Source organism: Lineus longissimus, chromosome 18 (genome assembly GCF_910592395.1).
Source record: "Lineus longissimus chromosome 18, tnLinLong1.2, whole genome shotgun sequence".
Lineage (NCBI taxonomy): Eukaryota > Metazoa > Nemertea > Pilidiophora > Heteronemertea > Lineidae > Lineus > Lineus longissimus.
The window spans coordinates 13,840,814-13,861,681 of NC_088325.1; the positions used below are offsets into that span (position 1 = coordinate 13,840,814).

The window sequence follows — 20,868 nt, forward strand, 5'->3', positions numbered from 1 at the left end:
GCAAAATACACTGCAGTACATGTATAATCAAGTGCGGTGTTAACTCTGTTATATTATGAAAGTCGGTCTTTGGTGCACTGTCAATGATTTTGGTTCAATTTGAATGAACTTTTCAGGGTCATTTTGTGGTTTTCTGACGTCTTGTTGCCGGATCAGCGCACATAGGGTATATGATAAACTAACAAATGTGACTATTTATGTTTTCAGGACTTTCATAATGGCTGATGAAGAGTTCGCATCTGCCGGGTCCGGGGCGTCTGACACCTTTCCCATGCAGTGCTCCGCTTTGAGGAAGAACGGTTACGTCGTCATTAAGGGACACCCATGTAAGATCGTTGAGATGTCGACATCAAAGACCGGCAAGCACGGCCACGCCAAGGTCCACTTGGTTGCTCTTGACATCTTCACTCAAAAAAAATACGAGGATCTCTGCCCCTCGACTCATAATATGAATGTCCCACACGTGTCGCGTGTGGACTATCAGATGACCAACATAGACGACGGGTTTCTTACCTTAATGGATGATCTTGGTAACGAGAAAGAGGACCTCAAACTCCCTGACAACGACATTGGTAAGGAAATTCAGAAGAAATTCGACGACGGTGACTCGTTTATGGTAACTGTGCTGACTGCTATGAAGGATGAAGCTGTCGTTGGGGTCAAAACCATGAAAGATTCCTAAACTGTGATTGATACATATAGGATGGAGTTTGACAAAGTACCGTACAACTTAAAAAGTCGACTCTATGAACATTCCAACAAAACTGGACCGTCAAATTTACAAATGGAACGAAAATTAATAACTTTTGAGCTCTTTTGAAGTACGACTCTATTCATGCTTAGGAGTACCGAGTCCTTCCCTAAACAGTTTTTTGAATTTTTCAGTGAATTTCGATAGAATGGCTTATACTTAGTACTGTAAAGTTGGTCAGGATATGTTGCTGTTCTGAAATGGACGGCATCTTTACTGCAATCATATTTGTGCTGTTATATGATGATGAAATTCCAGTTGGGCCTAAACTAAAAATAGTTGTGCTTCCTGTAAACCTGGTCCCCAACTTACTTAATTGGCAAAGGCCTCCTGTTTCTGGAATCCCAGCTTGTTTTATTTTTGGCGTTTTAACCAAAAGTGGCCCAGCTCGGCCACTGTCTGAATTATGATAAGTATAATCATATTAAGTATTTGCGGACATCTAATCTGTTATCTTTACAAGGCAGTCAGAAAAGTTGAGAACGTTTCATTGGAACTGTGAATGAATTGTCTTGTGCTTAGTGCGACATTTTATAAGTCTTCTCGGCCTGAAAATCGTCAATTTATCGATACAATGAAAATATGGACAATGAAGATACATTATGTGCTGGATATTCGAGAAAAGACGGCCTTATGAGTCTTTGTCAATGTATAGAAATTTTGTTTGTTTGCAATCGACATCATTTTTTATTGTGTACTGCCTTCTTGCAACTTCCATCCGGAAAGGTACTGGATTTCAGCAAAAAAAATATGAATAAACCTTTCAGCCGAATTGTGAAATGCCTCTTCGCTTGAAATATATCCTGTATTCATGTTGATGAATTCAAGTTTGACAAAGCGCTGATCTTGGAGCCTGAGAGTGTTCAGTGTCATTTATGCAGCAGTCCTACGGTCATATTGTTAAACGGTAGAACCTCTCTATTAAGGACACCCTCGGGACTGACAAGTGCTGTCCTGATTAGAGAGGTCAGATTGAATGGAAAAAACCAATTTGGGACCATAATTTTTGTCCTTAATAGAGAGGTGTCCGCTAAGGGAGGTTCCACTGTATATTAAATGGATATTCATATGATTTCGACAAAAGATAGTCTCCAGGAAATTCTGAATGTTGCATCGTGGACAGGTGGTCCAGAAAGGCATTGTCCTGTGTAAATATCATCAGTGACTAGCCCATTTCTGAAGAAAATGGCACTTTTCTAAAGTTTAGAAGATACAAAAGTTTTTTATGCCCTGTTCCAATTGAGATGCTACTCATAATATGTGCTCGATATCACAACAGACCGCAGCGTGTTCAACTCGCAGGTGGACATCGAAAAGCTTGGTGTACTGTAAAATCGGTCAGGAACCGTCAGGACTTGGGTTGTCGCCTCAGTCTGTACACGACCAGAAAAAACTCAATGACAACAATGGTCCTCTTGCCAACTCATGGCAACCAATAAGGGTCTCGGGAGTGGTCTGCCTCCTTAAGTGTTTTGGCCTTCTTTGCCACTGTACGAAGTTGTAAAAGTTTAGTAACTGTTAAAAAATTATCTGCCTCAAAACTGTCTTCATTTAAACTTCTATATATTGTGGCCTTTGATACAGTGTACAAAACTCTGAAAATACAGTTGGATTGCGTTTGATCTGATGGTTTTAGTGATTTCTATTTGATATGTGGAGACCAAGACCTTTCTTTTTCCAAGTTCACTTCATCTTGCCCTAGCAAGTCTAATCTCGCTTCCAAGTGGATGTATCCCTGCATGGTGGTTGTGACTTTGTCCCCAAAAGACCAATTTTGGACGAATGGAAATTATAATTTTATCAAAACCACCGGGTAACCATGATATCGCTTTCACTCAAAGTGGACGTATCCCTGCATGGTGGTTGTGACTTTGTCCTCAAAAGACCAACTTGGGACTATTTCAAATTACACTTCATCGACGCTTTTCCAACATAATCCAAAGATTTGTGACGCACGCTCACTACATACAGTCCAAGACCCGTTGCATAAGAAAAGCCAACCAATTGTAATTGCTTGAGAAAACTATACTGTGAACAACTTATTGCCAACAGGATTAGGCCTATGGAGAAAGTGGCCAAGCTTGTGTACAGAAAGATTTTGAAAGCGGCCGCTCTTTCGTATTTCATCTGAAACCATGGTCAAACACACAGGAATGATGTTGCTTTTAGCTTGGATACTGACTGTGGTCTTTTTCAATGGTAAGTACAGGCATGTTTTCTTTTTTTAAAGTTAATTATACAAATAAAGGTAACCAGATGACTTCATTACATGTACTGTGTAACAAATCCCATGCCTGGTGGCCGACGTTAACCAAATTCCGATGCATCCGTCTACATGATACGTCCGTCTAAGTTGTGGATCTTAGCCGTCCAGAAGGACCTCTCGTACACGTGTTTAAATTGTGACGGCAACTCAGAGACGTTGCCAAACCTGGCCTCGCTATGGCCTTAACCGCTACCTCCCCCCGCGCGCCCCGTTTTCTTCCTTGTGAAGATTGACGTTCACCGCCGGGGAGTGGAAAATATCACGAAGATGTAGAACTGAACTTCCTATTTTTCAGGAGTCACAGCAACTGAATACTGCTCTTCCTACTACGACGACGTCTATAATTATGTTTCTGGCTTCACCTGTAGCGACTATTGTTGTGGATCCTACAGCTACAAATATTGCTGTAGCGATGCCTGCTCCAGCATCAGTCTGACTGACTGCTACACATCGACAGTGACTACAGTCGCGACCACATGGTACGTAAAGACCGACGTGTTGACATGAACATGTGCCCCCCCCCCCCCCCCCGGGAAAGTGTCCTTCCCTCGATGATGTGGCTATGATATAAAGACAAAAGTATGTGGAAGCCAATTATCTTCAATCAAAATATGACCAAATGCTCTTGCACCATTCCCGCAGCCTAAGCGCCATTCCTGCCATATGAAGTGGGATGGTTTCCGTCCAAGTTTTGCTTCGTGTAAGACAGCGATGGCCTCGACGGCATCCCCCACCATTCTTCTATATTGTTACCTCACTTTCGTCCCCAGGGTTATCGTTGGCGGTGTCATCGGCGGCTTGATCGGCCTGGCTATTGTCATTGGCATCATCGTGGCTTTGGTAACAATGTGTAAAGGAGATCTGACTCAAACCAGGGCAAGAGGACGAGGTAGGTACCATCTGAACAACCAGAACCTTTCTTTCCTTTCCTTTCTTTACTCATCTGACGTACATACCACGCCAGACTACCCCCTTATCCATACATGATATCTCCTTCATATTCATCTGAAGCACAAACCATGCCAGCCTCTTCTCCATACACGATCTCCCCTTCTTATTCATCTGGCACACATGCCACGCTGGGCTGTCTCCTACTATATAAACACCATGAGTTAAGATAAGTAAAGGATTTATACAGTCAAGACAAAGTCTCTTCAAATTTGAAAGGATTATAAAATAAAGGAGGAAATTCGTTGAATACAATAGTTGCGCGTCCGTCTAATTATCCATGCCGGTAATGTAAGATTATTAACATGAATATTCTTGTTTTCTTCCAATAGTCCACCAGACACCCATAACCGTGGGCGTCAATAGTACCACTGTCGTGTCTGGGAACAACTATCCCCGTGCGCAGCCTACTGCGCCTCCACCTTATCCAGGACCTCCACCAAACAGCGGCCCCCCTCCAAGCTACGCCACAGTGACGCCCAACACCGCCGGTGTGACGACAATCTACCCGGGTTCGGGGTATCAGATGACCACCACAACATACCCCGGGCAGGTTACAGTCCAGCCTCCCCAGCCTGTTGGGAACCAGACGAACGTCTACCCAGCGACAGCTATGCCTTCGCCGCAGACAGTCGCCTACCCAACCCAGCAGCCCAGTCAGACGTACCCGCAAGCCCAGACGTCGTATCCACAACAGCAACAGGTATGAGAGTTAGAGATTGTCCCATACATAGCTGGTCACTTTCTGGGTCTAAACAATGCCGCAAGAGAGGTGTTCGACGCGTTATCTCATTAGAAGCTTACATGTACATTACGACGGCCGTAGACACCAAATTATCCTGTACCGCATCGGTTTTTCCTCCATTGCCAATAATCACTGGTAATCTTGATAACTCGATGAAGGTCTGACGTTACCTAAACTGGCAATTACTGTACATGATTTGTTTCAGTATCCACCTCAAACTCCCGGGGCGCTAGAGATGTATCCACCAATAGCGAACTAAAGGAAGAGAAGGCCCGGATACGGAGCAAGAACACAATATTAACTCGGTCAGGAGTAGTATCGGCCTTTAAGGACAGTGGATGAGCACCTGGCATCTGGAATGTCCGTGCCACCATCGAGATAGGCGCACGGCTCCTGGTTGATCTTGCAGTATCATTGGAATGGACCGATGATAACGGCTGGACGCCTCCATGGTTTCGTTCTGTTCTGGATGTGACATTGTCTCTGTTCCGCCGATTACGGGTTGATCAGTTTTTGCGCAGTAACAGACGTCTTGTATCAGAGAAAATGATGTTATCTTTGTGATATTATTTTAATTTATATTACCTGTTTATGAATTTTTAACCTGCGCTCTATGAAGTGAAATCCTTGTAAGATGTGATTTTGTGCATGACGTAGATTAAAAACGTTTCCGAAAATAAAACATGCTTTTCGCAAGGGATTTCTTTTTTCTCTACAATGATGTCCCCGTCCCAAGGGACCACTTTGTGGTAGGACAGGAAGGACTGATATAAGGACTGGCTAGGTTTTTGACCTATACGAACAAAATTAGTCACCTTGTTTATAACTGTTTTTCGAGATCGTCTTGGAACGCGCGTCATCGAGTCAACACAATGGCCTGAGTAATGGTTTAAAGGTGGCTTGCGTAAGGGCAAGTCAATACGGGTCCTTAGACCACATTCACACTGAACCTGCATGGGTCGTGTAAGTTTAGAATGTAAACAATGAAAGGGCCTTTTATAAAATGTTCAAATACTAAGTACATATCGGTAGCGTCTGAGTACCATACGTATGTTTTTAATATGCAATCTTGGACTTGAAAACTAAAATTTGCTTGGGACAGTTTGGGAATTTTTACCACAGGGGGCCCTTTTCTTCATCACGGAGGATTGAAACGATGTAGAAGGATGGAAGTAAGAGGAAAGATGGTGCAAGTTTCCGTTCTCGAGATTTTTTGACGGTTCACCAGTGACTACCCTTTGACCATCGCTCCGACTGCAAGAAGAGATGGCGGCCACAGCTGAAGACACAGCGTAAGTGACACCTTTTTTTATCTGTTTTCCCCAGAAAAGTCATGGTCTCTAAGTTGTCTATGGGGAACAATCAAAAACATTACACCGGTAGAATAGTGTATTTCCCGTACATTGTAGCATCACGCTCTGGTCCTATCCTTGTTTCAATTCGGTATGTTCTTCGACAAAGTCTGGCGTGGCGTCAACACAAATAGTAAATATTCATCTTCTTTTTTACAGGTTGTCAATTGGTCTAATAGCCGGCATCCTCGGCGGCCTCATAGGTCTGGCCGTACTGTTCGTGCTGCTGGGCAAGTTCTGTTCGTGTATCAACTGGAAGAAGTGCAAGTGTGCGCGTAAAAAAAAGGAAGACAAAAAGGGTAAGCGGAGTGGATGCATTCTGTTTTGAGAGAGAATAAATATAGTTTCTCACGTAAAATATTGAGCCGAGGTTAGTGTTGTTCGATGGGAGAGGGTTTGCTGACAATGATAACTGCATGCTTTTGCTTTTCAGAGGAAGAAAAGAAAGAAGAAGAGAAGAAAGAAGAGGAGAAGAAAGAGGAAGAAAAAGCTGCCGCGGCCGAGGAGAAAAAAGATAGTCCGCCGGAAGAAGTGAAGCCCGAGGAACTGGAGTACCGGCGGCCGCCGACAGCCGCAGCTGCGCCTGTGCCTATCGTCGCGGCCGTGGCCATACCTGGGCAGGTCGAACAGGTTGGGGCGCCTCCGCCTCAGAAAAGGGATTCGCTACCACCACTTAAAAGACTTGTAAGTCTCGATTTCTCATTCAACCTTCTACCTCAGTTTTCTTCACCGTGGACACGACCGTAACTTTTAGTCCGGAAGCCATGGTGCTGAATCTGGAATAGCTAGGCTCTCATAACAGACGAATTTCCTTTCACTTGAATATCGTTATAGCCAATCAAAAGCTTTCAATCATGTTCATCGGCAAAGTCACAGAAGTCAGCCAATCATGATTTACTTCTGACCGCATGATCGTGTCGTCCAATCAGAATGGTTAAAACCTGCGTCACCGGTGTAGTCATCAGCTCTGACCCAATCACAACGCGTTAATTCTTAACGATTTAGGTCCATTTTGAGCAATTGCTATCAGAATAATGGTAAATTCTTCGCTCATATTTGTCTTTGTTTTCCAGCCTAAGAAAGGAATAAGTTTCGGCAATGGATTTGATACGTTCGTGGATGATGACCTAGCACCACCCCCGCAGTACAACCTGTACGAATACGAAGTCAACAGACCTGTAGAGGGTCTGGTTGGACAATTTCGATTCAAGTCTCTTCGCGAGCCTCAGAAGTTTCATTATGAAGAAGTCAAGGTTCATGGTTATGTCAAAGAAGCGATGGACATAGTGTGATGCGCTTTTTCTGCAGCGAATTGATGACCACTTTGCTAATATATTCGCCCGTCCCGGCCATACCTATTCGCCTTTGGCAAGTGTTTACCGAAGGTGTCTCCATGGCAAAACTTTGAAGGTCACGCCGGCCGCTGCAGCAGTATGAAACCAGAGTCGTTCAAGAAAGATATCGAAAGACTCTGGCACATCGAATGAACAGTGTCTCCTGTCATTGTTTGGATAACGCTTGAAAACGTCCGTAGGAGATGTTTTGTGATATCTTAATTCTGATTCGTCAAAACTTCCACGTATTTATTAATGTACTGTTATTACAATGTATCTTAGATATTAAAAAAGACTTTGTAGAACTTGTCTAGTCGTCCTTGTTGATTTCCCGTCACGCTTTTGCCCTGTGTTTACTTGTTTCTTCGAACTGCATTGTTTGACTTGATCGCGACCATGAGGACGATTGTATTAGTGGTCTGAAGGCAATCATTGGCAAGCCGGTTAATAACCTGATATATATATATGCAAAATACTTGGCTGGTAAATGTCAACACTCATGGTGATGCTTCTACACTGATGCTTGAGGCCGACTACGGAGTCAGAAGAGCAATAAACCCAATTGGCGTCTTATCGTAGTGGCACGTAAAAACGGTGTCTAAGTTTCCGACACCATCGTTAGTTGGATTGTTGGTCTTGACTTTAAGTTTTGAGACTAAATCTTCTGCCACATCGACAGGTCAAAGCCATGGACCGAGGCCAAAATAAACCTCCGCGAACCAAGCGGGGGGCTCAACAAAATCTTCTTGCAATGCTTTCTAATCGCGCGCAACGCATTCTAACCAAAACATACTTTGTTTATACACGTACACTGGTTGACAACAAAACGACATTGAATATCCCTTTCTGATAGGACCTATGGATCGTGCGTATGGTTTCTTTAATCCCTTATTCCAAACATGGTGAAACACTGGACGCCGAGCTGCTAAAATGTGGGCAGTATTGGAGTCGAAGATAGGGCGAATATCGACCCAGTTGACTTCATGTTTGATGCTAGCTTCTCTCGTTACTGGTGAGTTCATTAAGATCTTCGTATGGGTTTATTCAAGTGCTTCTATACATACTGACAGCTCGGCTAAACAAGTGTAATTTCTGGCTTCGAGATATTGACAAAATGATAGATAACCAAGTTATGCAGCAATAGTAGATTTTTACCTCGTTGGTGATCGCTAATCTGAGCTATCCCCCCCCCCCCCAAAACACGACTTTCATAAGTCTGTACGTTTTTCCGTCACCTTTCTTCCAGTAACCTCTTCAGCCGAGACATGCACAGCCTATACTGACGGGACTGGGTACGCCAGGCCAGCTTTCGACTGCGAAACCTATTGCTGCGGGACTAGTACCCTGAAGTATTGTTGTACAGAGTACTGCTACAGCACGTACTTTTCGGGGAGTACGCCGTGTATAACGGAGGAGGACGCATGGTAAGTGGTATGAGTATACGTTTCCTCCACCTGCGGGCCACGGCCTGTTCATACCATCCTATTTGGTATAGGTAGCTGGTGGAATGGATAGCTATCGTCCATAGCAAATGGCTGCATGATCAGTGGTTCCTTCTCTTAGCGTCTGGATGTTGCGTGTTCGCACATAGACTTCGAGGAGAGCAAGTAGATTGGACAACACCGCATACAGATAACTCATTGAGAGAAAGCAATACGATATCCCCAAATGTCTTTCCTCCAGGCATGATGAAGAACCAAGTGGTAGCGTATAGCGGTTTTTACACCTTGACATAGTTTCTCTTTCCTCTCTTCAGGAATTCTGTGCTGATGATTGCTGGCATCCTGGCAGGAGTGGGGGCTGCTGCAGTGGTCTTCATAGTCTTGGCCGTTGTTTGCGAATCATTGAAGAAGAAAACAACTGGTAAGTCTACACATGTATAGATTTGTTTAGCTGATGATGCCACAAGCAATCTTACTTAAGGCTTTGGCTCTGTCATCGCCAAGTTGGTAGCAGACGTTATGTTGTTTATCGCCTGTCCTGTTGAAAAAAGTATTCATATCGATTCACACATTTTGGTGCCTGCTTGTGCGGCTTGCCATCACCATGGTTACATTTTAATTGGCATTCCCGTGAATTGGCTTTCAATAACCTCATTTTCAGGTGACGACCTTGAGATTGACAACAAAAGGAAAGAGCGCCCAACAATTAGTTTTGAAGCAGCAGAAGAACCTGTAATTCACCCGGAACCGGAACCGGAACAAGAAGAAGTGCCAGAACCGGAACCAGAACCAGAAGCAGCGCCAGAACCGGAACCAGTGCCGTATCAAAACTCAGAAATGGCACCAAAGAAGAAAGAACCGCCCTTGCGAAAATTGGTCCGACGGAATACGCTCCCACCCATCCCAGGGGTGAGAAATACTTCCGGTTTAAACTTCGTGGACTACCTTTTGAAGGAAAAAATGCATTTGAAAGTGCTTACCTTTTTTGGATGATATTGCCTTCAAGGTCAAGGTCACTCTTTGACTTTTTTTCGGCAGGGTGCTCACTGTGAATGAAAATTAAACTCAGATTTATTCATGAAAAGAGAAAAACTCAGAGGTAAAATGTTTTGGAATACATTTTTTTAGGGCGACAATGGCTCGACGCTGAACTGACAATGCCGTGGAGGTGTCAATTCCTTTACCATTAAATCTAATCACTTCGTCCTAATTTCAGCCAAAACCAGTCGGTGAGGCCCATCCACAAGCTGCAATGCCAGTTCCCACCACGGAGCCCCGATCGCCGACCCCACCGCAAAGCACTCTCTACGAAGACGATGTATTCGGCGCGCCAAGGCGGTCGAAGTATACCTCCCCGCGAGCAGATGAGAAGGAATACGTCAAAGAGGCGTTGGATTACTAATATTTTGTCCCTTCTGAATCTCCCTTTTAGCAACGGCCCTGCATTTTATCTTCTAGTCCTTGACGAGTTCCATGACGGTTTTTGGCCCGTTTATTTTGACGTCCATCAGTTCATTAGCCGTTGATAAACATGTTTTAGTGATCGCTGCTACTATGACCTCATCTGTATTCTTCGTTGTACATAATCGTGTTCATATGTAAATAAAACAAGTTTTTAAAAGAAACTGGCTGCTTTTTCTTTATTTTTTTTCCGTGGCGGTCAAAGAACCGACACAATCTCAATGTCCGGGATTCCGAACAGAAACGGGCCACATAGGATTAAGTTCCTCCTGGACACGCCCCTGATTCTCCAAGAGATGTATTTTCCGCTACTGGCACCCTCATCATGTAGCTGAAGATCACGCCAGAATGGTACAGACCAATTAACATCACTTCAAAGTCGCAACATGTGTTGAAGGAGCCACTGGGGTTATTGATGGCATGTGGGACTTACCACATGCCAGATCAGGGGCTAGTGAAGTCTGAGATCAGAGCTGTGCGTCAATTGGAAACCTATTAGCTTTACAAAGAATATTGGGCGAATGTAACGGAAGTAGGAGAACACCGGAGACCCCACACACTTCTGCCGGCATGCACCTCGTTTGATTCGTTTTACTATATGCCCTAGCTCCCCTCGCCCCAAACATATCCATTTCTATCCATTTACAGTATTGTGCAATTGTCTTGACCTGAAGTCTTGACTAATATCATTCTGCCCAACTCATTGAGTCACACCAGTGGTATTTCGTGTCAAAACTTCAGTGCAAAATTCGCAGTTATTGGTCACCAGGCTGGTCAAATAGGTTGACATAACTAGACCTAATTTGGCATTGGAGTATACGGGAAATTACACACACAGTGTTGTTCTACTACTGCAAACTGAACTGTGCGTGGCGAGATAAATGACGTCACGACCTTCTCCGCCTGACACTTAATCGATATGGTAATCGATACGACAATACACACAAAATGGAGTAGTGTACGTGCATAGCCTATGCAAAGTAGTACTGTATAAACCACGATGTTCTGTGCTACGATTGCTGTTTATATCCGGGATTTATAGTGAACTATAACACTGGAGGTTTCTAGAATGTAGTTAGGAATAAGATTTACGTAAAAGTTATGGATTTCTGGAGGTATAAACGGGTATTATGGGTGCTAGAATCTGGAGTGGCAGCTCCGGCATTGTTAGGTGTGATATTTCTGACATTTTCTATAAATTATGGTAAGTTGTGCCATTATTCCGTATAAATAACATCCCATATCTATTCATATCGTGTCTAGGTATTATCATATATCTGTTTAACCCTTTAGATCACCATGTTTGAACGTTCATTCGCTTCGACCGGATATTTTTCTGTGAGAATCTGTGAGAATCCACTGCAGCCGAGGTTGGGTTATCGTCTGCTAGCCTCGTGACGTAATCACAGGAGGCTGCTGCCAAGATGATTTCCCCCGGATTTCCCCTGTCCATGTATGTTCGGTCCCCCCTGATAATTGGCACTTCGTGGCTGAAACACCCTCACAGTAGGCCCTAATTCTGGACCTGCCAAGGTCATATTCATAAGCATTATATTGTGTAACTGAGGGCCTACCACACCCATGCCCTGCCCCACCCCAATGCGTGTTAATAAGCTTGAAGGGGTTTGCGCCCTTATGCAGCTGTCAGATACCCCTGGCCCTGGTCAGGCGGTCGCCACTTTGGATTTTTGTCGAAGGCTAGGTTTGGATTCAACCTGAACTCCGTGGCAGCCCTAGGTGGGCCCCTTACCGGGCGGGACCCATACCAGGCGGGACAGAGTTAACACTGATGACCGCTGCATTCGAACAATAGGATTAGAACGTCATCTGCCATGTGCAATATGCCTATAGACTAAACTTCTTTACACTGCCGTGCAACTTTTTTATATATCATATTGGAGTGCGTCATGCCAGTGATCTAAAAAGAGATACTTAGTTCCCTGGGTATCAGCAAATCCTTTAGAAAATGTAATTGATTTTCTTTTTCCAGCCTCGGCTAAAGAACAGTGCACGGCTTACTTCAACACAACGGGTGCATTGATTCCTGGCGAAGACTGTGATGAGTTCTGCTGTGGAAGCGTTTACAAGAAATACTGCTGCTCGAATTGCTCACTTAGTATTAGTCAGAGTGGTACTTGCCTTGAAGAGGAATGGGACCCAACGGGGTAAGTCTCATTGGGAAGATACCGGTAGCCTATGCTATGATTTATATTGGAATCGTCGTCCGAAAGTATACATACACATGGACACATTTCCATAGGAAAACACGATGTCTAAAGTTCTAGATGTGGTAGTGGGTGCGGTAATGGGGGTGGTATGTGGATGCATCCAAAAATGTACACAAACATTTGTTATTTTTAGTAGAATCAGAAAGCGCCAAGCCTCTTCTATCAGTTCCTCGTTTAGAGCGATTCATGGCTGCATCATAAAATGTACACAAATATTCTAGTAGCGGGTTACCGACGTGCAACGCCAATGGGTCGGCATGACATGTCTCAACATCTCACATGAAACAGAGTTGCTGATATATCACTTGTTCAAAACGAGTTCCTGTTGCCCAAACATGTAACAGTGACACAGAGTATTCAAAGCAGTACAGTTTAGCATATCCTAATCTCATTTTCAGCACGATTATCCAAGGTGCTTTTATGGCTCTGTGGTTTGTAATTATACTGCTTGTTTGGGGCCTTCAGAGTAACGGGTGCTTGGACACTGGGAGGTGTCCGAGAAGACGGAAACATATGCCGGGTAGGTTGTCTTACTGGTGGAGGGTAGATGATGTTGATGCTGCCCTAGCTTTACGTGTTTAGAGAGTACGAACTGGGCCGAGAAGAGCAATTTCCTTTGTAGTGGTGGTCGAATTCGTCAGGGCTTTTTCAGTCGGAAGAGGCACCTGTTTGTCTCACTCTGAATTCCGGATCACCACCGCAATGGCATGCTGACTTTTCTCAGTACGGTACAAGTACCCCCAGAACATGTAGTAGTTAGTCGCCTAATCATTTTGCACTACAGCACACTTTTTTCGTCTTGTTCATTTCAGCACTATAGTACAATGTGTCTTCATTGGAATTTACATAATAGGGGGCGTGGTTGTCACTGTTTTGGCCTTACTGGGAAAATGTGATGATCCTGAGACAATAAGGATGAGAAACCAAATAAGTCCGGTGCAGGTCCACACACTCCAAACACGCATCCCTATAACCGATGCCACGCTCGCTGAAGCCCAAGGTGGGGGTTCTACATAACTGACTACAGCTGATGCATGCGAGCCTTTCAGCTTCTCTCCTTGTATTTATGACCTTAACTACCCTTGAGATGCCAATGATGTGCAATGAACCTTAGACTAGATGTAACCTCATGCCATTGACTTTCGGTTAAAAATGACATGAAGGCTCCAGGGAAGAAGTTATTTGAAGTCTGATACGTCTGCAGAAATCTTCCATGCTTCTTGATCTTCATCGAAATTGCTATTCTAATCTAATACCACTATACGTTTTTCAGGTCCACCGCCTTCGAAGTCTTACACTGGTGCCTATCCAAAACAGGTCACAATGCCTGCTTCTCTCCCTCCTGATCCGCAATCTATGCAACTTGCCGAAGAAAGCGCTCCCCAATCCTCGCTCCCGTTCTCGCGACCCCAGAGCGATGCGGGATCAGACGCGGATGATACTCCAGCAGCAGACTCCGGTTTAATCAATCCTTCAGACGCTGCAATTTTACAAATTAACGATGGTCCTTCCCACGATACTGTGCCGATTATTTCTGACCCGTCAGTATCGGATTTCGACGGAGAGACACTGCATTCCGTGGAGGTTCATCCTGAGCCAAGTCCACGTCGAGACTACGGTTCAACAGAACAAATCATCCCGCTGGGGAGTCGGGAAGCAGCTGGATTTGAACAGAACAATCAAGCATTTGTAGACACGCCGCTACATGCTCCGAAACATCCTGGACGCTTGCCCCCGGTTGATCAGAATAGGACTGAAACCCCCTCTAGTATTGTTTTATCTGTCAGGCCATCGCCAGAGCCAGTCGAACTAGACATGTTGAATAATCAGCCTCGGGTAACATGATGCCAGAGTTGTACATTGCATGTATCTGAAACGTGGTTTAACATCTTTCGAATGTTGATTTCCTGAAAAGTACTTCATGGTAGTTGTAGGATGAACCCCAGCAAGGAACCCTATCACTTGGTACATGGATATGTCCTAAAGCCTACGTGGGTGTTTTAAGATGACATCAAATGACTTCGGGCACTTTTTACATCCTTACTCTTTGGATCTTGAGGCCTATGGCGAGTTTGATTAGTCGGGATTTCACTGCTGTCTACCCATCTATAGCTGACTGAAGGGACTTGACAAATTATACTCCCATCATTCGAATAGATGTCATGACAGTATTAATCTAGTACACATGTATTCTGACGTAATGCCCACAATCCATTTAGACCAATCAGCGCAGAACATAAATCATTGGGATCATCATTTCCTCTTTCACCGTCATGTAATGTACATATTCCAAATCTCTGAAAGTATTTCTCATCTTCATACTGTGCCTATCTTAACAAATGACAATAAACTTTGTGATTTTCTTAGTTCTTGTCGTGTCTTTTTGTCTTACTATACGGTGCTATGATAATCTAATCATTATGAACGGGAGGTCTTCTTTCTGATAAACCCAGCGGTAAAGGCCGACGTAACAGAACGATCTTTTTGTTAGAATAAATACTTTTATTTTCTTGAATTTTACATACTTCTGAAAAATATCCACAATATTTACTTCTGAAAAATACATTTGCATAGTGGGAAAAGTTATGTCTATAAATCCAGCTATTCAAAATTGAAAGAATTGACAAAGCGAAACACAGAGGAAGACCAGCGTTAGAGATATTGTAACATCCGATTCAGAGCCGCTGATTAATAGTGGATGGATCAGATTATTTGGGTCCGTGATGCATGTCAATCCGCTCGGAAGTGTCACCACTTTTGGCTTCTCACAATGGTCCTTGTTAGGCCCCATGCAGGCGGCGTAGCTCATCACGTGGGCGATGTAGGCGTTGTCATGGAGACCGTGAAACAGGTGCGCCATTGGTCCCAGGGCATAGATAGCTACGTCTTCTGCGCTGTGGGTCTCGTCAACGACGGGAACGGGGGCCTGGGCCTTGTAATTCGGATCCGCTGTGGACAAAGAAAGAAGAGTACGATCAATCTCATTGTAAACCTTCCTGAGATTCAAGGCTTTTTCACCCCTTACGTCCTGTACAAAATAATTGCCCCCATCTCGTAGCAAAATAGTACTGTTATGTAGGCCAAAAGATTGGCCGCCCCTTCCTCCGGAGCCTCGGCCTCCGTCGCGTCAGTACCCTCACCAGATGACCAAACGGTACGCGAAATTTTTTTCTGCAGGATACTTCTGCCACAGTGTACATCTGACAGCCAATCACAATTGGCGCGATCTTTGACGTCACACTGTTTATTTATGCATGATAATGCAAATACAATGGACGATACCGAGTCGCATGCCGAGTGCCACTTCAACTGTGAATGTGACAATAGTTCATTGTCTGACCCCAATTATGCTCAACTCAAGGTTTGTGTCGTAGTGTTTAGGAATGAATTGCACAGATTCATTGTAAAATTGATGATATTATGCGTACAAAAGAGGCATCAGCTGATCTGATCGCTACATTGCAGTGCATGCATTGATTTGTGAAATTTTAAGGGGTAGTGACACTGACAGTGTTGCCAATGTTGATAATTATTAAAGGGACAGTGTATCCGATGTCTGCTGTTTGTTGAAGGTATCAGGCCTATTTTGGTAGTTTGAACATTGTTGAAGGGCCATTGTATAAAATATGTAAAGTCCTTGACTTTACATATTATACTCCTCTAACCATTTGCTAACTTGTTCTTTCCAAGATTATCAGAACACGTGGCATTGTTGACATTATTGCGCCATGTGGAAAGATGATGTCAACAAAGACACGTGCTTGCCTTGAATTCTGATTGGCTGTCAGATGTACACTATGGCAGAAGTATCCTGCAGAAAAAAATTTCGCAAACGGTACTGATAAACTAGGTCAAATAAGGAGTAGTGCGCGAACCTTCGTCCGTATAGGTCATGTTACTGCTGGTCAGCCTATTCTGACTTTATCGTGAGAGACAATATACCGAATAGACTTTTATCATCGTGTTATCATTGAATTCAGAGGATACTGATATTCCCCTGGAGGTGCCAACACGACAGGACACTTACAAGTGTTCACTCCGGTGATGTTGGCGCGCCCATTCGCCCCGAGAGCATACCCAGGTCCATTACCATAGACGATGGTTGTGTAAGGCATCTTGTCTGTTGCCGGTTCCTTGTCTTGCCCCGGGAGAGCAGTCGTCAAACCTGGAATAGACCCATGGATTACAGCAGCTGTATATAAATCTGTCGCAAAAAGGTAAGGCGCCATTTTAGTAGAAGGCTACGTAATGCCATTGTCGATCCAGGCCTATCTACCCCCTGAAAGCTCTTCGTTGTGGTCGATGTTATCAAGATTAACCCAGACAAGGCAGTTGAACAATAACACTTTGATAAGACTACAGAACAAAGAATTTAGGATAAGGTGCGAATGGGCTTTGTTTCAAGACAATCCGCGTATTGGGCATCTGAGAAGAGATGAAAATGGCAGGAAGAATAAAGTTACCGAAGAGAGGGTTGCCTCTTGGCGGGTATCCGCCCATCATGAAAACGTGTGAGTGATCAGCAGTCACAACAATGAGAGTGTCCTTGGGGTCGGTCAGTTTGAGTGCCTCGCCGACGGCTTCCTCGAATGCCACGCCGTCTTCGATAGCTAGCCTGGCTTTTCCCGCGTGGTGGCCGTGGTCTATTCTGGCTCCTGGTTGAAAAGATATGATGCTAATAGTAAATACGAAATGCTGTCGTATATAGTTGTTGAGGGCCACACTGCAGCAGCCATCCTCGTAAGTATTGTTCCGAGGATGACGTATTCTATAAAATCGAATTGAATATACACAATCGTTTGATCCTCCTATCTTTGCCCTTGTTCCTGATGTTGCTTGCGTATGGAAACTCTTCGCCAATTACAGCTTTCACAGCAGGGCGTAGTGTCCACACCCGGCGATTGACACTATTCGATCGCTTCCCGGTATCTCGGAACTCGGCACCAAATTGCAGCGAACAAAGACGAATCTCAAAGGCGTCGAGACGTAAGGTTTTTTGTTCCCGTACTCGACGATACTCACCTTCAACCAGCAAAAAGAAACCCTTGTCATTCTTCTGCAACATCCTAATGGCTTTATTGGTCATCTCGGCAATACTCGGTTCTTTCGGCTCGGCATCCTTCTCACGGTCTAACTCGTACATCATGTGTGAATTTTCAAATAGCCCCATCAGATAGTCCGTCTTCGATACATCAATGCTATCAAAGTCCTCTTTGTTCCAGACGTATTTGGCCTTCATCTGGCGGTTAGCTTTATCCTTCTTCCATTCCTCGATCAGATTACGCCCATCTTTCCTTCTACCAGTCTTCGACGGGTACTCCGGATCTGCTTCAGTCTCGGGCATGAGGCCGCGACGACCACCACCAAGAAGGACCTGGAAAGACAAAATGTGATCTTTTTCAGCTTTCGCTCTGCGGACAGTAGGGCGCGGTCAGCAGAGGGATTGAGTATAGTTATCATGGAGGGACCAGAAGTCTTGGCTAACCTACCGTGATATTTTGCCCCCTCTCAATCAACTGCGCTGCAATATCTTTACATTTTCCCAGAGCATCTGGGGGAAGGTTGCTGTCATCTTCCCACTTTCTTGAGCATGTCTTAGCGTAGGCGCCAGCTGGGGTTGCGTGGTTAATACGGGCCGTTGTGACAATACCAGTTGACTTTCCTGCAACAAACGAGAACTAAGAATCAAAGCCAGAAATCTAAGAGATGACGGAAATGACTTTTGGCAATCTACTACAAATTCAGTTATATCACAATGGTAACAAACTACGGGACAGTTGCAACACGGTCGCAGCTTGTCATTTTGGCACAGAAAGATCACAGTGTCTCGCAACAGTTTGATAGTTGGCCACAACATTTTGGAAGAGACAACACATTGAGTGCATTCGGTGGGGTATGCATGAGCTGTTGTCGTACCTGCTTCCTCGGCCCAGTCTCGCAACGAGGGCAGCTGAGCCTCTGGGTTCTCGGAGGAGCAGTTCGCCCACTCCACCGTGTCGTCGTAGGCGAGTAGATTGTACCTTGTCTTCACGCCAGTCTGAATGGCTGATCCGGTGGTGCCCGACTCGGCAATCTGTCTGTCTGTGGCGTAGGTCTGTGGAGAAGAATGAAATTGCAGATCACGGGGCAATAATGAAAACGGCCTCATACAGGGGTTTCCGAAAGTAAAAAGTGGGGTTAGTTCCAGTGGATTGACGAATCGAAAGTGCCGAATTCTGCATCTCCGGCGCGCTCATTTGGTAGGCTCTAAAGTGGGGTTAGGTCCGGTCTTATTCAAATTCAAGATCAGCGTTTTCTCAACTCTACGATAGCGTATTGGATTTGGAAGTGCAAAGGGGTGTATCTTTCGTGATACCTACCTTAGCTAAGCCCAATGCCGGAAAATCTTCAAAATTGAGTCTTTCCTCTTCGCCAGGGTTACCCTTCTTCTGTCCCTTTAGGATCCGCATGGCCGTGAGGGTAGAGATGCCCATGCCATCCCCAATGAAGAGAATGGTGTTCTTGGCCACGCCATAGTTGTCTTGGATACGAAGAGATTTAAGGAGATCCTCCTGTTCTGCTTTCATCCAGTTTTCCTTGGCTGAAAGTTCAAGGTCATTATGGTAAATTTCCATGACTTGATGAGGGGCGGTGCGGTCAACATGAGATTTTCATCATTCCACGTGAAGCATTGGCCATACCACCGTTGTCTTGGAGACGGCAAGGAGTGCCTGCCCTGCTTTCGTCCAGTTTTCCTTGGCTGGAAGGTCACTGATGAACTGACTTTGAAGGTCATAAAGAGCTTTTATTCATGAAAACGACCGGACGTTCTTGACCGCATCAGCATAGCTTGTCTGTTGGTTCCGTTTCTTTGACTCAAAGGTCATTTGAAAGTCATTGATGAATTGAGGTCACAAGAGGTTTTGGACATTTAATGCGTTCAAAGTCTTGAGGGTTCATCAAAACTTGAATTTATTGACAATCATCACAGGCATGTTACATATGATTTCTCTTCTGTGGATGATCGATATCATTATTACAAGCCGTCACACACTCGCTCTGGGGTGACACTTTATTTTCGGCAGCACCTGCTGAGATCTTTTATGTAAGGGCCATGTACAAAACTATAGGAAGCATTAGAATCATCCGTACAAGCATCATTCAGCTGTTGCCAGAATTGGTGAACATTTTATCGAAATACACAGGGAGATAGCTTTTTAAAACGTGATGTCTAAAAACTCTCATCTCGGGTTCATAAACTGTGAAGAACCATGACAAAACCTTATTGAGGAGCGAATGTACTTTTTTCTCTTAGTTTCGACCCAATGCCCCCCTGTTTCGAGTTTCGACCCCATAGCCCCTGTTTCGAGTACATGTAGCTGAATTCCAAGTGAATGCTGTGTTTGTGCGTGCCTGGACAAGGAACTATGTCAAAATGTTGACAAATGGTTGACGAGACATAGATATTCTTATCCTCGTTTCAAATCTATGTATCGCAGGCCAGACTGACTAAACCCTCACTGCGGTGGCTTCACCGCACCTGTCAAAAATGCAAACGGCACATAGAACTTCTGAGGAAATTATTTGATAAACCCTTAGAAATAAGGGTTTCCTGGTAGCATCACCAAAACCTATATGACACCATATTTCAGCCAATGTTTTCTATAAACCGCTGTCTTTGGACGGAGTCGAAACAAGTCTCTCTCCGTAGCGCTTTTTTGGAGAAACTTAAAGAATATTTCCACTCAGTAAAAAGTCATGCAGGGTTCTGTGGAAAACCGAAAAGAGAAAAAGTCATTTAAAATCGTCTAGAAAAAAAAAAAAAAATTTCTAGAGATTTTTTCTCGAGTGAAGGTGCCGTTATGGAGTAAATGGCAAACTTTTTATACTCACGTTCGAGTTTCCTCTCATTTTCCTTCACCAGTGGCTTAATCTGTTGCCCGTCCTCACCCTGGAAGCACTGGCCAGTCGGGAAAAATAAACCACAAAGTAGGAAAAAGCATCCAAGAATTCTCAACGAGTCCATCTTGAAGCGTCAGGATGTGATTAGTCGCTCATTCCCAGGCCAAACTAATATCCGTCGCTTCGATATTTGTATATATATAATGACGTAAATTATGATGTCATATGTTGTAACAGCGTTGTTATGGAAGAGCAGGCCTCTAAACTGGCTTTGGTGGTGATAAGGTCCTTGATAACGACCCGGTAGAACAGCGCCACTCAGCCGGAAGATCCTTCTCTAAACCCTACGGCCACGTACATGAACTCCTTGAAAAGTTTAAACCTAAAAGAAACTCTTCGTGTTTTGTTCCGGCCGGTTTTGGTTGACAAAATAAGCACGAGCATCACAGATATGATACTG

At 44.4% G+C, this 20,868-nt stretch overlaps 6 protein-coding genes across 7 annotated transcripts; 5 read left to right on the forward strand and 1 right to left on the reverse strand.

The window, feature by feature from the left end:
• The first annotated feature begins 217 nt into the window (after positions 1–217).
• LOC135502243 (eukaryotic translation initiation factor 5A-1-like) lies at positions 218–682 on the forward strand. The gene has a single exon (XM_064794903.1). The coding sequence runs from the start codon at positions 218–220 to the stop codon at positions 680–682; it is 465 nt and encodes a 154-aa protein (XP_064650973.1).
• Positions 683–2,886: 2,204 nt separating this feature from the next.
• LOC135502244 (protein shisa-5-like) lies at positions 2,887–4,674 on the forward strand. The gene is made up of 4 exons (XM_064794904.1): positions 2,887–2,950; positions 3,313–3,496; positions 3,788–3,906; positions 4,298–4,674. Exons 1-4 carry the CDS (start codon positions 2,887–2,889, stop codon positions 4,672–4,674), a joined length of 744 nt encoding a protein of 247 aa, XP_064650974.1.
• Positions 4,675–5,715: 1,041 nt separating this feature from the next.
• LOC135502171 (uncharacterized) lies at positions 5,716–7,635 on the forward strand. The gene is made up of 4 exons (XM_064794797.1): positions 5,716–6,002; positions 6,222–6,361; positions 6,496–6,746; positions 7,136–7,635. The coding sequence occupies exons 1-4, from the start codon at positions 5,977–5,979 to the stop codon at positions 7,352–7,354; spliced, it is 636 nt and encodes a 211-aa protein (XP_064650867.1). The 5' UTR covers positions 5,716–5,976; the 3' UTR covers positions 7,355–7,635.
• Positions 7,636–8,259: 624 nt separating this feature from the next.
• Positions 8,260–10,368, forward strand: LOC135502156 (protein shisa-4-like). Its single transcript, XM_064794784.1, has 5 exons — positions 8,260–8,408; positions 8,643–8,820; positions 9,153–9,259; positions 9,500–9,747; positions 10,055–10,368. Exons 1-5 carry the CDS (start codon positions 8,327–8,329, stop codon positions 10,238–10,240), a joined length of 801 nt encoding a protein of 266 aa, XP_064650854.1. The 5' UTR covers positions 8,260–8,326; the 3' UTR covers positions 10,241–10,368.
• An 882-nt stretch (positions 10,369–11,250) lies between these two features.
• Positions 11,251–14,893, forward strand: LOC135502143 (uncharacterized). 2 transcript variants are annotated; one of them, XM_064794761.1, is made up of 4 exons: positions 11,251–11,503; positions 12,290–12,464; positions 12,926–13,047; positions 13,801–14,893. In XM_064794761.1, exons 1-4 carry the CDS (start codon positions 11,401–11,403, stop codon positions 14,370–14,372), a joined length of 972 nt encoding a protein of 323 aa, XP_064650831.1. In that variant the 5' UTR covers positions 11,251–11,400; the 3' UTR covers positions 14,373–14,893. The 2 variants fall into 2 exon arrangements, with proteins under 2 accessions (XP_064650831.1, XP_064650830.1); XM_064794760.1 differs by lacking the exon at positions 12,926–13,047 and adding an exon at positions 13,340–13,527.
• A 147-nt stretch (positions 14,894–15,040) lies between these two features.
• LOC135502109 (alkaline phosphatase-like) lies at positions 15,041–20,845 on the reverse strand. The gene is made up of 8 exons (XM_064794681.1): positions 20,400–20,845; positions 18,887–19,107; positions 18,444–18,621; positions 18,017–18,189; positions 17,550–17,901; positions 16,991–17,182; positions 16,555–16,692; positions 15,041–15,476 (listed from the first exon to the last, which is right to left on the reverse strand). Exons 1-8 carry the CDS (start codon positions 20,530–20,532, stop codon positions 15,133–15,135), a joined length of 1,731 nt encoding a protein of 576 aa, XP_064650751.1. The 5' UTR covers positions 20,533–20,845; the 3' UTR covers positions 15,041–15,132.
• Positions 20,846–20,868: the final 23 nt, after the last annotated feature.

Bases quoted from the DNA above. Each gene is read 5' to 3' on its own strand.
- LOC135502243 (XM_064794903.1), top strand. From the start codon at position 218: ATGGCTGATGAAGAGTTCGCATCTGCCGGGTCCGGGGCGTCTGACACC.
- LOC135502156 (XM_064794784.1), top strand. From the start codon at position 8,327: ATGTGGGCAGTATTGGAGTCGAAGATAGGGCGAATATCGACCCAGTTG. The intron at 8,409-8,642 runs GTGAGTTCATTA...CCTTTCTTCCAG, and splicing joins GCTAGCTTCTCTCGTTACTG to TAACCTCTTCAGCCGAGACA. The intron at 9,748-10,054 runs GTGAGAAATACT...TCCTAATTTCAG, and splicing joins CGCTCCCACCCATCCCAGGG to CCAAAACCAGTCGGTGAGGC.
- LOC135502143 (XM_064794760.1), top strand. From the start codon at position 11,401: ATGGATTTCTGGAGGTATAAACGGGTATTATGGGTGCTAGAATCTGGA. The intron at 11,504-12,289 runs GTAAGTTGTGCC...TTCTTTTTCCAG, and splicing joins GACATTTTCTATAAATTATG to CCTCGGCTAAAGAACAGTGC. The intron at 13,528-13,800 runs GTGGGGGTTCTA...TACGTTTTTCAG, and splicing joins CACGCTCGCTGAAGCCCAAG to GTCCACCGCCTTCGAAGTCT.
- LOC135502171 (XM_064794797.1), top strand. From the start codon at position 5,977: ATGGCGGCCACAGCTGAAGACACAGC. The intron at 6,003-6,221 runs GTAAGTGACACC...TCTTTTTTACAG, and splicing joins GCCACAGCTGAAGACACAGC to GTTGTCAATTGGTCTAATAG. The intron at 6,747-7,135 runs GTAAGTCTCGAT...TTTGTTTTCCAG, and splicing joins TACCACCACTTAAAAGACTT to CCTAAGAAAGGAATAAGTTT.
- LOC135502109 (XM_064794681.1), bottom strand. From the start codon at position 20,532: ATGGACTCGTTGAGAATTCTTGGATGCTTTTTCCTACTTTGTGGTTTA. The intron at 17,183-17,549 runs GTGAGTATCGTC...CTTTTCAACCAG, and splicing joins TTTCTTTTTGCTGGTTGAAG to GAGCCAGAATAGACCACGGC. The intron at 16,693-16,990 runs GTAACTTTATTC...GGTCTATTCCAG, and splicing joins AAGAGGCAACCCTCTCTTCG to GTTTGACGACTGCTCTCCCG.
- LOC135502244 (XM_064794904.1), top strand. From the start codon at position 2,887: ATGGTCAAACACACAGGAATGATGTTGCTTTTAGCTTGGATACTGACT. The intron at 3,497-3,787 runs GTACGTAAAGAC...TTTCGTCCCCAG, and splicing joins ACTACAGTCGCGACCACATG to GGTTATCGTTGGCGGTGTCA. The intron at 3,907-4,297 runs GTAGGTACCATC...TTCTTCCAATAG, and splicing joins AACCAGGGCAAGAGGACGAG to TCCACCAGACACCCATAACC.